The sequence below is a fragment of the Phascolarctos cinereus genome, unplaced genomic scaffold, assembly GCF_003287225.1.
Source record: "Phascolarctos cinereus isolate Bilbo 61053 unplaced genomic scaffold, phaCin_HiC Scaffold_9;HRSCAF=440, whole genome shotgun sequence".
Lineage (NCBI taxonomy): Eukaryota > Metazoa > Chordata > Mammalia > Diprotodontia > Phascolarctidae > Phascolarctos > Phascolarctos cinereus.
Window position 1 is genome coordinate 254,686,754 of NW_027556402.1, and position 15,512 is coordinate 254,702,265.

At 52.2% G+C, this 15,512-nt stretch overlaps 1 protein-coding gene across 1 annotated transcript in view; it reads left to right on the top strand.

The window, feature by feature from the left end:
- The first annotated feature begins 699 nt into the window (after window positions 1–699).
- MARK2 (microtubule affinity regulating kinase 2) overlaps window positions 700–15,512 on the top strand; it is a 57,731-nt gene continuing 42,918 nt past the window's right edge. The window contains exon 1 of the mRNA XM_020968087.2: window positions 700–838. Coding sequence (XP_020823746.1) covers window positions 782–838 — 57 coding nt within the window. The 5' untranslated portion in view covers window positions 700–781. The remainder of the gene's footprint in view (window positions 839–15,512) is intronic.

The window sequence follows — 15,512 nt, forward strand, 5'->3', positions numbered from 1 at the left end:
GTACCACTCCAGGGATGTTGCGAGGCAGTTGCCAGGATGCTGCGAGGGCTCCGGGTGTTTCCGGAAGTAGCCTGGGCCCGCCCTCGCCTGCGGGGGCGGGGCGGAGGGCGGGGCCAGCTCTTTGCACGCCGCTAGCGGCCTGTTCCCGAGCTGAGGGAAAGAGCCAGGGCGGAGTCTGCAGGGGGCGGGGAGGGATGGGCGGAGGAGCCGGGGGCGTGTCCAGGGGCCGGCCGCCCCCGCCCCTCTCCCCTTCGGCTGTTTCCGGAGCCCTCGGCCGGCGCGCGCCCTCCCGTGGCTCCCGCCTTCGGCAGTTTCCGGAGGCCCGCCTCAGCCCGGAGCCGGGCGCCCGGCGCTTCGGCTGTTTCCGGCCGCTGGCGGCGGAAAGAGCCGAGGGCCGGCGGCGGCGGCGGCCATGTTGGGAGCAGCAGGGCCGGCGGCGGCGGCGGCCGCGGCGGCGGCTGCCTGTGAGGCGGGCGCGGAGCGGAGCCGCTGAAGGCAGCGGAGGCGCGGCGCGGGCGGCGCGGGCGGCGAGCGGGCCAGGCGGCGCGGCCGAGCGGCGGGCGGCCCAGCCCAGCCCGGGCCCGGGCCCGGGGGCCGCCCCGGAGCCGCCCGGAGCCGGCGCGGCCTAGCCCGAGCGGCGCAGCCGCGGGCTGGCGTGAGCGGCCGGCCCGGCCTCCCCGCACCCCTGGCCGGGGCCCATGCGGCCGGGGCCCCCGCGCTGAGCCGCCCGGCGCCCGCGGCCCTCCCTCGCAGCCCCCGGGCCCCCGGCCCCGGCGGCACCATGTCCAGCGCCCGGACCCCCCTGCCCACGCTGAATGAGAGGGACACGGAGCAGCAGGTAGGAGCGCGGTCCGGGGCCGCTACCGCTGCCCACGCCGCGCCGGCCCCTCTCTCCCCTCCCTCCCCTCGGGGAAGGGCTCCCCTGTTCTCCTCGGTGGCCCCCCCACCGCAGCCGCTGCTCCCGGGGCGTCCTGGCCGCCCCTGCCATCGCCCCCTGCTGCGGCCGGTTCTCCGGGCCTTCCCGGGGCTGGGGGCCCTCCCCCGGCACCCCCGCTCCCGCCCACTGGGGCCCCCGCGCAGGCCTTCCCGCTGTCACTTTCTCCGGGCAACCTGTTGCTCAGCCCGCGCCCGGCCCGGGGTCCGCGTGGCTCCCGGCGCCCCCTCCCCGCGCAGGGCCCCCCGCAGCCCCGGGCGGGCTGGCTCCACCCCGGGCTCAGTCCGCACTCTGTTGGTGCAGAAGTGTCAGCCGGCCCCGGCCGCTCCGCTTCCTCCTCTCGGCTTCGTGGGGAGGCCACGGCCGTCTTCCTGAACCACGGGGGGAGGGGGGAGAGGGGGGGTGTGAATGGGGGGCTGGGCCGGAGGACCTGGGCCGGGGTCCCTGCCCCTCTGCCGTCTCCAGCCCTGTGTCTGCCGCCAGCTCGCAGAGCGTTTGCCGGAGCAGTGAATGCAGACCTCCAACGCCAGGAGTTTACACGCAGCTCTCAACCTCCCCCCTCCCCCCAGTGTCACTTGTCACCTGAACTTGACCCTCTTCTGACACCTCACCTGGTGGCAATGAGAGCCCTCTCTCCTCGGCTTCCCGGTGTAGGTGCCGGGAAGGGGAAGGGCACTGGCATCTTGCCTTCCTGGATCGCACCCTTGCGGGTCACTCCTCTGCCTCCTTAGCCTTCTCCCTTCTTCCCTGGAAAGCCTCTTCTTGCATTTTTTCGGCACCCCCTCTCTTTCATCTCCTCTTCTGCTCGTCAGCTGAGCAGTCAGCAGCTCCAAGGGGCTTCTGTAAGGAATATTTTCCCCTTGACAGTTGACGAGTCTGTGTTACCTTTGGTGGACTGAGTGTCTTTGGGGGTGAAACGGGTAGAGAGGGGTGTTGGTTGAATTCTGTTTCAGGGCGGGGACTGGCAACTGATCGTGTCAAGAGCTTCTGACCTTTGGAACCTGGGAGCGTGGACCGCATCTTAATACCTCCCCTTCCTCACTGCATTCTCTCTCTGTATCCAAAGCCCCCTTTTCTAAACCTGTTCTAGTGCCATCCCTCACTGTCTCACAGACCCTCCTTGAAGGAACTTCTGTCTGCAAACGCTCAGCATCTGGATCTCTACTTTTTGATCGAGGTCAATGGGGTGGGGGCGGGGAGGGGGTTCTCAGGGGACTGTAGATTGCCTAAGTGATGGTTGCCCTCTTCTTGCTGGGTCTGCCTTGAGAGTTTTTTCTGTTTGGGGTTCTTTCCCCCCCCCCCAACAATAAAACCATCCTGTTCACGAAGTGGGCTTTCAGTCAGTGTTTTGCTGAAGGAGTGGAAGTAGCAAGGACGCCAGTGCTTGGATGGAAGCTTGCCTCTCCCATTTTGCTTTATTGCAGCCACTTTAAAGACTGACATGAGTCTGGGTCCTACATCCTTAGCGTTCCCCCAGCGATGGGGCACTCCTTATCTCTTCCCATCATTGTGGATTTAGTTGCCAGCTGCTTCACTTTTCTTTGGGCTTCTATGGAGAGCTGCTCCCACTAACTTAACCCCAGCTCCTGTCCTGTGGAAGATCCCAGATTCAGACACCTATGGGACCGGCAGCTTCCCAAGAGGAAGCCCATCAAGCTGGAGGCCAAGCAGGCAGCAGAGCCAGGAAGGAGAAACCCCATCTTGTTCATCCTGCTGGTGCTTTTCCATGTGAAGGCAGTTTCAGCAGCCAGTTGGGTGCTGATGAGAGCAGTCCTGAGGCTTCCCCTCCTCACTGGCAGGGATGTTGTGTGAGGAGTCTCCCCACCCCCAGGAAAGGCTCTCTATCACTAGGTTTGCATCGGAATTACTGAAACTGGTTCTGCCAGAAAGAGGTAAACAAACAATTGGCATCTTTGAGCTTTTTCCTCTTTCTTCCCTTTGCCCTTTTTCCAAGAGTTCTGGGAAAAATGCAAATGCCCCCTAAAATGCCGAAGAACAAAAATCAACCTTATGTTGCAGGGAGATTGCCTGCGTGCTTTCGTCTGTCTCTGCCTTTGAGGTGCTCTTGGTGACACCTGATTCTGAATTCGTTTCTGGCCTCTCTGCTTTGCCCCAGGCACAACTTCATGCTCTGAAGGGGGGCTGTTAATATACCAGTGGTAGAGGTGTCTCATGCTGTGGCAGGGCAGCATTTGGGGCTGAATTTTTTTCTTGTTTCTTTTTCAAGTGGGGCTCCTGGATTGGAGGCTTGGCAGGCATGGAAGCAGTCAGCAAAATGACAGCTTGTCTTCTAGCCAGTGGCCACAGTAAGAGGAGAGTGTGGTGAGGCCTGGCTTTCAGAGTCTCCTTGCTGTTGGCCAGGGTCTGACATGAATCAGATGGCCTGAAACCTACCCTATAGCTGGGCCTCAGAACCATCAAGGAAGACAGAGGACTGACCCCAAGGCCTGTTGGGCAGTGGGGAGCATTGGAGTTGCTCTCAGCCTCTTGCAGGGAACTTGGAGCATTGCCTTTTCCTTTTCATCGTCTCTGGAGAAAAGACCAGAGCAGGATGGCTCGAGACCCTGGTGGATTACAGGAGTGGCTGTCTTCTCTGCTGCACTTCCAGTCAGGTTGAGGTTCAAGGTGGCATTGCTTGATCGGTTTTCTCTCTGTGCGGTGGGGTTAATGATACACTGTACGTTCTACTTGGTTGTTGTGAGGAAAGATCCTTTGTGATCTTCTAAAATGCTATAGATAAGTAGGCTGCTATTAATATTTTAATGATTTCTCTGTAGGCGGTTTGTGGGCACTGTGAGCTGGGCCTGTGGGTAGGCCCTGACGGACTAGGAGGATGCTCCTTCCCTTGTGTGAAGAGTCCCTCCTGGCCCGGGCCTGGGCAGGTTGGGGATGTGGCTGCATTAGCGTGGCCCTGGAGTTCAGATCTGGCCAGTGCCTTTATTAAAGGCTGTGGGAAAGGTGATTCTGGAAACAATTTCAAGTCAGTCTTGGTCAGTCCTTGGTCAGACCTTCAGCCACTGCTTTCTCTTGACTTCCAGGAGCAGCCAAACAGGAGGCTAGAGCTTGGTTGAAGGCCGTTCTGGGTGTGGTCTGTGGGTTTCTAGTTGAAATTCAGCTGGCTTCAGGTTAAAGCTGGCCTTGCAAAGGGACAGGTAGCCTTTCAGATTGGCTGGAAATCTTTTTTTTTTTTTGATGGCTGTTGTGAGTGGAATTCAATGTTCTAAGGTAGGACAGGGCCAAGAGAATTTCTGTAAGCCTGACAGGTTTGCATAGTGAGTTTTTTTGGGAAGTCCAAAACTTCCCAGGCCACACTGGTTCCCCTTTGAACACAATGACTCCAGCTCAGTGGGCATCTGACCAGGACTCGGTCTCGTGCCTTCATTAACTCTTTCTTGACTACGCTTTAGCCAGCAGGTTGACATTTCTTCTCTGCTCCTAGGATCTTTCCTTATTCTGCTCCATTTGTAGTATGTCAACTGGAATAAATATTTCACGTCAGGCCTTGGGCCTTCTAAGCCATTGTCGACAAGTAAGGTGGGGGTTGGGGAAATGTACCGCTTTGGCCCTGTCAGTGTTTTAGCTTGGTGAAATGGGCTGCCCACCACTCCCTGGAGCCATTAATGGAGCAGTTTGAGCTGCTCGGTAACCCTTGGGCTCTTTCCTCACTTGAGCAGATTGAAAGGTCTAGGGGGGACCTCCTTTCCTTGGCTCAGCTCTGTGCCTGGCTGTCAGGCTTTTTCTGAATGAAACAGAAACATCTCTCTTGATCTGTTAAGTTTGATCATTTTGGCCTCAAAGCGGCCCTCTGCTTAAAAGAGCCTCTGTCTTAGAGAGTGAGATGGATGGTCGTGAGGGTTTGATTCCGTTTGAACCATAAAGCCTTCCGGGCCTAGGCTTCCTGACGGTGTTCTATTGATTTCCCACTCAAGTAGGGCTGGTGGGTGATAAGTGTTTGGAAATTGACCTCTTGAAGTTAGCACAACAATGGTTTATAAGTCACCAACATGGTAGGTCAGCTCTGCACTCTCATTCTTTCTCACTTGATGGGAGGTGGGGGCTTTTAGAAATTTTACTTCTGAATCTTGGGCCCCCCAAACCTGTTCCTAGGCCTCATCAAAGCTCATCAAAGATTAGTCACTGAGGTGATCTACCTATTTCTTTCCTACCTCTGAAGAGATGGAAGTGTTGGGCCCTGTGACATCTGATGAGGGAAAGGGTCCTCTCTCCCTGTGCACCTGTCTTGCCAGGAGTGGAATTCTCCCATCCCAACACAAAACTTTCTCAGTGTTTCCCTAGAGGGCTTTCCTGGGCCCCATGACTTTCCCTTTTCTAGTAACTCTCTGTTGACATGGTCTCATCCCATCCTGAATCACCATCAAGATTAGGGCAGAGTTGAAGTGACTAACGCCGCCTCTGGGGCTGCAGCTCAGAACTTTGAGACTCTTACCAAAGCAGGGTGGGTGGGAGCCAGGAAACCTGACTTCTCTTCCCTTTCTTGCCCACCAGACCAGCTCCTCCGTTGGGGGTATAAATAGGTTGGGTCTCTTTATCTGAACGTCTATTTTTGTCTGGGGTGTTTGAAGCTTCCCGGTCCCTGCTGGGAACTCTCTCTACAGATATCTGTCTTTGGGGAAGGGGATGGTATATGTGGTCTTCCTGCCCCTCTCCCCCATTATTCTGCACATTCCATAGGATCAGTTTTCCTAGGATCAGAAATAAATATTTCCTCCTATGAAGTGACTAATTTTAGCCTTATAAAGCCCGGTAATCAAAGGTTGGGGGACAGATCCTGGCAGGAAGGTGAGCCCCAGAGGGAGAATTTGTATTAGTGAGATGGCTGGCTCTGGGCTGCTGCCCTTTTTCTTCTTAACTTGGGGAAGGAAGGTGGAACTGGCTAGGTGCTCCTTTGCAGAACCAGTTCAGCTGGTTTCCGGCAATGCCCTATTTTCCTCTGCTAGCTGGGATGTTGGCACCACAAAGGTCTCGGTCCCATGGGGCTTTCCAGGGTTCATTGAATGCAAGCCAAGATGACGTTTGCAAAGAGCTCCCACCTACAGCCCCCCAGTGCTGAACGTGTCTGGCTGAGTGTGGGGCTTCTCTCCCTGAGGGACTTCTTTGCTGCCTCCTTTTTCCGCACCTTTCTGCCAAGGCTCTCAAAGCACCTTCCTCCACCCTGGGTCATTCTTCTCAGTTTGCTGCTCAACCAGAGGATTTTGACATAGCCAAAGGAAGGGACTTGGCCTGAGGTGGGGTCACCAGTTGCTGAGCCTGGATGGAAAGACCCAGGATCCTTGACTTCTAGCCCTTGGCTCTTGGCTGTTGTAATCGGACACTGCTGAATTCTCTTTGGCCTTCAACCTTTTGGTTTAGGGCTGCCAGGACAGCGAGTCCAGGCTTGTTGGGAAAAGAGGTGAAGCTCTGACTGTCTTTTGGAAATCGAAGCGGGATGGGATGGGATCTTGAATCGGGAGCAGGTGGAAAGAGAAGGGGCCCCCTCCTGGGGCTGGTGCTGCCCCCACCGTTGCCACACTTCCTTCTTACTTACACAGCAAGTGGGGAGCCTGCTCTTCAGGGAATAGGACAGGGTAGGCTGAGGATTAACTTAGCGGCGCTGTTTTTTCTAGTCTTGCTGTGAAATTAAGGAAGTGCTCTAGTCTGTAGTCAGAGAGAGAGAGAGAGAGAGAGAGAGAGAGAGAGAGAGAGAGAGGAGAGAGAGAGAGAGAGAGAGAGAGAGAGAGAGAGAGAGAGAGAGAGAGGAGAGAGAGAGAGAGTGTCTATGAGCAGTGTCCCTGCCTGTGCCCTCTGCATCAGGGGTCAGGCTGCTCTCTTTGCTCTCCAAGTGATTCTCTAATTGCTGCTTCCCCTGAGCACCCTCAAGCTGGGGTTTTGTTTTGGTAACTGATATCCTGTATGCAGGGCGGCCCCTGTTTCCTCCACCCTCTTCAGACCGGAGGTTTTGCTGTCTTTCCCCCCACTCCATTGCTTCCCCACTTCTGTTACATGACACCGATGTCCGTTTGTTCTCTGCTGACAGTGTTAATGTCTTACAGTCCGATGAGTTTGACCTTTTCTGTTTTCCAATCTCAGAGGAAAGTAGGGATTGATAAGTTAGCTAGATTTTGTCTAGCATCCTAAAGCAAGTGAATTATTGGGAGGAAACCCCCTAGCACTTGCCCTCTGGTTTTCTCAGCCCTATGTAGCCCTGGGTTGCCTTGCATTTCTATTGTAAGCTTTCACAAGGACTGATATGAGGGATCCAGTTTGGGAGGGCTCTTCTGGGAGCTGGGGGTATTCCGCTTTTAGAGCAGGGATCTGAACAATTGTGGCAGCCTGGTCCTGCCACTGAGACTCCATAGGTATTTCATAGTATTTCTAGTATCTTTCTCTGTGATCCTCCTGGGGCTGCCTCCTTTAGCTGGGAGTAATCTGAACAGCCTTTGTATCTCCCACCCCCAGCCGCCCAGGCCCTAGCCAGCTGTCTGAAGGAGAACAGAAGGCTTGTTGGAGAGGTTCGTGCACATCTCGAGGGCATTTATTTTTCTGAGTGTTTCAGGCTTGTGATTTAGTGCAGTTCTAAGCTTACTCTTGCAAATTTTCATCAAACACCAGAAGACTTCTGCGAAAATCCCAGCTTAAGATTTCCTTTATCGCGTTGTGTCCTCTCAAATGATCAGGACCATTTAAAGAAGAAAGGCAGGCTCTTATGCCCAAGTTGGGGCCCCTTGGCCTCAGACTGTGCTCCGAATCTAAGGGTGTGAGTGGGGAGCTTGGCAGGGAATACTCACTTCTAGGGTCTCTTGGAACCTGCTGGGTGGCCTGGGAGTTCAGGACGTGCTTTCCTCAGATCACTTCCCTGGGTAGTATGGAAAGTTTGTCCTTAGGAAGCCTGGGAGACATACCGCTATCTGGATTGGTGACTGTGGCATTTTTGTCCTGGAATGAGGAAATTTCCACTGAGTCTCTTCTGTTCACCTTCACCCTTAAAAAAAATTTTTTTATGATTACCTCTAAAGAAGAGATGTGCTCTCCCTCCCACTTCTTTGCAGAAATGGGGAATGGATCCATAGATGTGGAACACTGGATATAAATGTGATTTCCTTCTCCCCCCTTTGTGTAGATAGGTTTTGCTGACTTTGTTTCTCTTCCTCTTTGAAAAAAAAATTTTTTTGTATGGGATGACTCTGGGTGGGGAGGGAAGGGATATGGGGGAAATCTAGGCGATATAATAGAAATAATCACCAGCAAAATCTGTTTAAAATATTTTATTAAGACCATTTGTCTTTACATCATAGTCATTTCACAAACACCCCCCCAATTAAAAACACCCCCCCCAATTAAAACCTCGCGACGATGGAAAACATCCAATACAATGACAGTCTCTGACAGTATAGACAGGAGAGGGGGGGGGGGAGGCACAAATCCCACCCATTGCCGCCTGGTGTTGCTTCATATTTTATTTGCGTTGTATTTTGGTTTGTATTATTATTAAATAGTAATTTAACATGTAAAAACCACTCTTAGCTTTGGGTCATATGAAAACAGATAGTGGGCCGGATTGACCCTTTAGGCTGCAGTGGGCTCTCGTAGACCCCTAGCTCTGTGCTGTGGAGGGCATTTTTTTTTTCATTACTCGTCATCTCCACCCTTGCTGCCTTCTGTCACCTGTGCTCTCTGGTGGAGAACTGGAGAGAGACAACAGTGTTTCTTTCCATCGAACATTTGATGAGGGAGGATAAGTCATGTTTCCATAGATTTACAAGGTGAATTCCTTAAGACAAAACCATGAGGTAGTGCTGGTATTATCTACAGTTTACAGATAGGGAAACTGAGGCTTCCGGGGGGAAGGTTCTTTCCTTGCCCATAATTACACAGCCAGTGTCAGAGCCAGGATTTCAACCCAGATATTCTGACTCCAAATCCAAGGCTCACTCTTCTCTACCGTGGCACCTGTGTAGACTTGCAGCATGTGTGAGAATTCTTCTCTCATGCTGATTATTGTATTTTCCTTGTCCTTCTGGTAACTCTACTAACGCTTCTGATCATTTACTTTTTCTACATGATCTCTCTAAATCCCCTCCACCACCAGCACCACCATGTCATGGGGGTGTTCCAGGCAGTCCCACCTTTTCCTCTGCTTTGCTTACCCTAGGTTGACTGGCCCTTTAGCCCTCTAAAGGGATGGCTGTTAATCCGTTCCAACCTCATCTTTGTCATCCTCTTCCTCTTAGCCCTCTTCCTCCTTTCCAGTCTTTGGACAGATACATTTCTAAGTGCTTTCTCTGCAGCACTGGATATATAAACACCAACAAATAAAATGGTCCCTGCCCTCAGTAAGCTTATGTTCTAGTGGAAGGAGCTGACAGGAGGTGGGTCCCATGGCCGTGAAGGAATGAGTGGAGGGTGGGCAGAAGGGGAAAGCTCACCTATGGTCCAAGGGACAAAGTTTGCTTTCTTGTCCATTCCAAGGGGATAGAAGAGAGGGAATACCACGTTTTGGTGTGTGGCAGTCTGGCCCTTGGGGAACCTTTATGCTGCTGGAGACAAGTGTCTTGGCTTCCTTGGACCTCCAGGTGTTTTCATGAACTGAGCTGCAGCTGCTGCATTCTCCTCTGTGGAAAGGATCTGTAGCCCTGGAGGCGTGAGGCGTCCTGGTGTGGTAACTCCACGGGTGTGATGTCACTGGCTCCTCCATAATAGGAGAAGTGTCCTGGGTCTGTAGAACCACCCTCCAAGCTAATGCCTTGTGAGGGCAAGAGAGTAGCCTTGGGCACCAAGGCCATGCCCCAGCACTTACTCGGTAGTCATGTGCCCATGGGGCACAGCATCTCTGGGCCTTGGCACCCTCATCTGTAATATAGGCAGACAGTGCTTGCATTTCCTCCTTTAAGAAAATGCTTTGTAATGGGGCAGCTAGGTGGCACAGTGGATAGAGCACCAGCCCTGAAGTCAGGAGGACCTGAGTTCAAATCCAGCCTCAGACCAAACACTTGATACTTACTAGCTGTGTGACCCTGGGCAAGTCACTTAACCCCAATTGCCTAAAAAAAAAAAAAGTGCTTTGTAAACCCTGAAGTGAGATATGGGTTACCATTATAACTGTTATCTGAGGGTTCAGGATCGTACCCCAGGGATAGGGCTTGGTCTTGCCCTTTGCAGTTTCCTCTGACATTGCTTTGGGCAAGGCCTGGGAGGAGATCGGTCAGTCTTGGATAGCCGTGTTTGGTGGAAAAGACCTGGAATTCCTCCTCAGATCTGGTTGATTTCTCCTTGGGACTTTGATTATAAACCTTTGTTTCACATTTCCCACAGTTTGTTGATTGGGCTTTAGAAAGGCCTGTGCTGAGGTTGTGGCAGCCTGCTCTCCTAGTGGGGGCAGTTCCTCTTCACTGACCTCTGGGCTTGAAGCTGCTTTGGGCGTTGTCGTCCTGCCAGTCCAGACCATCGGTCTTGTCGTTTGGTTGCATTCAGACAATCCAGTGGGCACTTTTGACTCACTTAGCTTTTCCGAGGACAGCATTAAGGGCTTTTTGGCTGGCTCTTGGTCAGTTTTATATTTGAAAACTGCAAGCCTGGCTCTCTCCTTGAAGAACCTTGGAGCCATTAGCAGCTGGCTGCTGGTAGGATCCAGGCGCTTCAGACCTATCACTCTGATAGTCTGCTTTCCTCTTGCTAATCTGTGTTGATTTTGCCTCTGTCTCTTATTGAAGCCTGCCTGCCAAAGAAGTGTTACTCATCTAGCACCGCAGTGTAGATGCCCGTTTAGGAGAGAGAGCTTGGGTCAGGTTCTAGCAGAGGTGCGAACTTCATCTCCCAGTCTGCATGCCACTCGTTAGAACTAAAAGCAGGGAAATTATGAAGACCCACATGGAGCTCAGAAAACCATTCCTTCCCCTTTGTTGGAGTCTTTTTGTTCCTGGTCCAGCACTCCTGATTTTTGTCTTCTCTGCCAGGATGGCTGCTGGATGGCTTTGGCCTTACTTTCACAGTCACTTCAGGCAGATTAAACAAGTGTTTCCACTGAAACCCCCTCTTCCCTTGCTTAAATCACTCTCTCTCTAGATGATAAAGTGACTTAGAGGTTGCTGTGGCTGCACCCAGTTTTCTGGGAGTCCACCTGTACTTCCCATCGTTCACCGTCTGTCCATCCATTCCCCGCCCCCCCCCCCCAACACACTCTGGGATGTTTCCTCTGACTGCCGTCTTTCTGGTTCAGTTATAGAATTGTTTGCCCCGGCTTCAACCACTTGCCTATGTAGGAAATGTAAGAAGGCATTGCTTACTTTCATCCTTGCTCCTCCAAGGCTTGCTTCTCTCCTTAGCTGAGGTCCAGCAGTCCAGACTGTGCCGCGTGCATTTTCTATGTGGCCCTCGGAGGCCCATCTCTGATTGAGAATCATTGTCTTAATGGGCTTGGGCTATATCCCTAGGGAGCCAAAAATGCCTGCACTGCCTCATCCCCATTACTTCTTAAGTGATCTGGAGTTAGAGGTGAGGAGACATGTGCCCAACGAGCCCTACCTAGTCTTGCCCAGGCATTAGAACATTCAGCAGGAGAGGGAGGGATTCTTTGAGCTAGGCCTCGGTCTTGAGTTCAGAATTTGGACTTAGAGCTGTTGACCGGATCCTGCCCCTCCTTCTGTGCTCAGCTGGTCCATTTTAAGCTGCAGGGTGGTGTAAATACAGAGGTGGCTCCGGATCTGGTTTTGGGAGTCCTCACAGTGCCATACAGTGGTGTGTTTGGCTCTCTAGTCAGGTTTGCCCCGCCGCCTCTGCCCACCTCCCAGGAATCTGAGAACCAAACTGTTGTCATCAGGGCCCTGAAGGTGGTTCCCATCAGTTAGACCCCCTCAGGCACAGGGCTGCTCTCCAGGCAGGACGGTTCGCAAGGCTGTTGGGATTCTTCGTTACTAGAGGACCCCTCCCCAGATGGACATTCGGGTGCTGCTCCGAGCTGTCTCTTCAGCCCTATTGAAACAGGCCGGCTTCCCCTTGGATTCCCTTCTCGATATGGGGCGTCTGCCGCCGGTACACAAGAAGGTGCAGAGAGCCGCGCTTTTGGCCTGAGCTGCCAAGAAGGCTGGGAGCTGGTAGTGCCAGGCCTCTGGGTGCCCATGGTGCTTGACAATTTATCCCTGGGAGCTGCACTGTGGCTGCCCGATGATTTCTCTTAATGCTGTTGCTTGTGTAATTCACCCATTTCCTGTTTGCACTCATTTGGCCTTTTTTTCTTCGGTTTCACTTCTCTCTTCTGAAGTGATAGTGGCGCTCACTGCCCAGCTCCTTTCTCAGAGACCAAGAGGTCCCTTTCCTTCATTAGCTTGAACTTATTGATGAGGGCTGCTGAGTGCTGGCCCGCTGCTTTGAGTTTACAGCCTCAGGACTTGCTGACCTAAGTCGGATTCTGGGTGTGGTGCTCAGGCAGCTGGTCCTGTTCACTTTTATCTTTCCCTTTATGGGAGAATCTGTGGAGGCCTTCGTAGATGGGGAAGCCCCTGAAGTGTCCAGCCTGTGGTGGCCTCAGTCTCTCCACTTGTCCTCTGGGAGCCCCCCAGAGGAGTCCTCAGTTGTTTGGCATTTCTGTCACTTTAGTGCTAGCTCTTGATTTTGTGACCACTGAGGCCCAGTTCAGGACTTAGAAAGGATTTAGAGTTGGAAGTCTAGCCCTCTCACCCCCCCACCCCCATTTTACAGAAAACAGAACTGAGACACAGACAGGGTCACAAGGCAGATTGGAGTGGGGTGGCTTCCAGATCTACATCTGGGAACCTCTAAGAAGCAGACCTGGGATTTGAACTTCGATCCTTTGACTTCAGGTTCAGTGTTCTTCCCTTCTGGGGAAGGAGAGGACATTTGTCTTTCCCCTTTATGGGCAGATTCCCCAGAAGCAAGGCAGGAAGAGGCAGCCGGTTGAGACCCAGGTGTTCCTTAGGAAAGCTGGGCATCTGCTTCCCTCTAGAGCCCTTGGGGGTATGGGGGTGCCTCTCACTAATGGGGTAAGTCCTTGGGGCTTCCACCCTTCTGTGTGGTGTGAATTCCCAGAGAGGAGAGTCTTTACCTTAATTACTGGGATCAGGCTGCCTGTTAATTGATTAGATGACAATCCTTTACATTGATTTTGAACTGTTGGGATTGTTTTTTTCATAAATCAGTTAGGGCTTGGTGAATGGAAAGGTAAAGCCAAGGATGGGATAAACCTTCACATCTTAAGTCTTATTTCTTATGTCCTTAATTTCTAACTTATAACTGGAAAAACACTTAAGTCGATTTCTTTTGCTGCTTGGTCTGGGTGCTAAAATGGGTCCGCTTTCCTTTGCTTGGCCCCGAGGCCCTATTGCCCCTCCATCTCTTCTCACCATCAGATTCCTTTATTTGGTTTGATTTAATTTTTCCTTTGCTTTCTCTCCCCCACCTCCCACTGCAGAATGGATGAACCCTATTCTGAAATATATTTTTAAAACATTGTTTAAAATCAAACACCCTGCCTTTCTTGAAACCACAGAAACTACTTGTGAAACAACAGATAGGGCACGCTGCCAAGCGGGCGGCAAATCCAGACTGTTAAACACCAATCCTTTAATGACAGAATGGCAAACAGGAGATGGAAGCCTCCATGATTATTGTGGAGAAAAGGGTTTTCTTCAAAATGAAACGTTTAGGTGATGAGTCTCTGCTTTCCCATTTGGGATGCTTGAATTCTAGACATTCTCAGTGGTAAGCCCTTCCGAAATCATCTCCTGTGGCTGCTCTGTTATCAACTCTTAGTTCTGAAGAGGTTTCGTCATTATGTAAGGAGTGTCCCTAAATACAGACCAGCTCCTCCTCCTCCTCTTTCCCCACCAGGGAGGGAGGCTGAGGTGGTTTGAGCAAAGCCTTGCAGTGGTTTCTCCTCCCAACCCCACCCCAGCTCACTGCAGTGGTGGAACTGGCCTTTGGCTCCCACTGGAACTCTTCTCATATACATACAGACACGTTTGGCATGGTTGCTGTGCGCCTTTAATCTCCAGGCATCGAAATGAGATTCTTTAGCTACTTAAGTTTTAAGAATTATACACTTAATAACAGTCTTAGCTTCCAGCTCTTGTTCTGATGCTGTGATGTGGTGTGGAAGGTAGTGGTGGGGGCCGTTAGTCTTTGCTAGCAAAACATAGATTCTTTTTTTGTTTTTGTTTTTGGCAAGGCAGTTGGGGTTAAGTGACTTGCCCAGGGTCACACAGCTAGTCAGTATCAAGTGTCTGGTCTGAGACCTGATTTGAACTCAGGTCCTCCTGACTCCAGGGCCGGTGCTCTATCCACTGTGCCGCCTAGCTGCCCCAAAACAGATTCTTGATGGGCCCTCCCAACATGGAATTCTGGTTTGCTTGTGGGCCTGAGGAGAGATCGTATGTGAAGACCTTCTTAGCCAAGTCCAGGGAGGCTGGGCTTTGGGCAACAGTGATTCCTGGAGACCAGATCTCCTGTGTTGTGGAAGACACTCCTGACCCTGACAGTCTCCAGCTTCCTCGGAGAGTTGAGATAGTACTTGGCATGGTTTTCTTTTTTTTTTTTTTTAATTAAAAATAAAATCCCATTGACCCTGCCAGTCAAGCCTGGATTAAGAGCCTGCTGGGTGGCACATACTGTGCTTGTGTGCTAGGAATATGACCAGAAAGGAAAGTGCCTCATGCAAAGTGGGCACTTGGGAAATGTCTGTTGATGGAAGCAGCATGGACCTGGGGAAGGGCGTCCAGAATAAGGTCAAGGTTGAGACAGGATGGGATGGCCTGGTGGGGGTGAGGGGAGATCCATCTTGGAGGCAGGTAGAGCTCCCTGAATGTGGAGGATCGGTTAGTGGACGGACCCAGAAGTAGGAGAGGGAGGGTCGTGCGTGAAGAGAGAGGCAAGGTCAGGGTGTGTGGAGGGCCAGGTGAGGTAGTGGGTGAGGTACTTTACACATCGAGAGCCTTCTTGGTGTGCATGCTGGCTACTCTTCTCAGTCCTCAGCAGTGTTAGGGCCGAGCTGTGAGGGCTTTATGAGCCAAATAGAAGAATTCCTATTTGAACCTAGAGGTAGTAGAGACTCAGGAGTTGGAGGAGAGAGTGACAGGGTGAGACCTTGTGGAGGGAGAGACTTGAGGCCAGGCTGTCTGACACGGGGTTGGTGGCAGAGGGAGGGAGAGAGCCCAGGAGGCTTTGCCATGTCCTCACTGTGGGTACCACCAGAGCAGTTGCAGTGCCCACTTCACTGCCCTTTACCTCAGCTACCTCATTCATAAAAGAGATCTCCTCCTTCACCAGATTGTTGGCATTAAATGAGGTAATAGGTATAAAATGCTTTGCCACCCTTAAAGGCCTGTTTACCTGTTAGCCATTATGTGCAATTGAAATAGGAGGGAGGAAATACTTCGTTTGTTTCACTCACTGCTACCAAAGTGGACTGACAGACCTCTCCTGTACTTGTCTCTTTTTTTTTTTCCACCTTCTCACCTGGAAATCAGAATTTCATATGGAATGTTAATGAACGTTAAATGCCTTTCCAGTCAGCTAGCTGCTGTTTGGTCAGTCACCCCTCTAAAGCATATAGATTCATTCATAACTACTC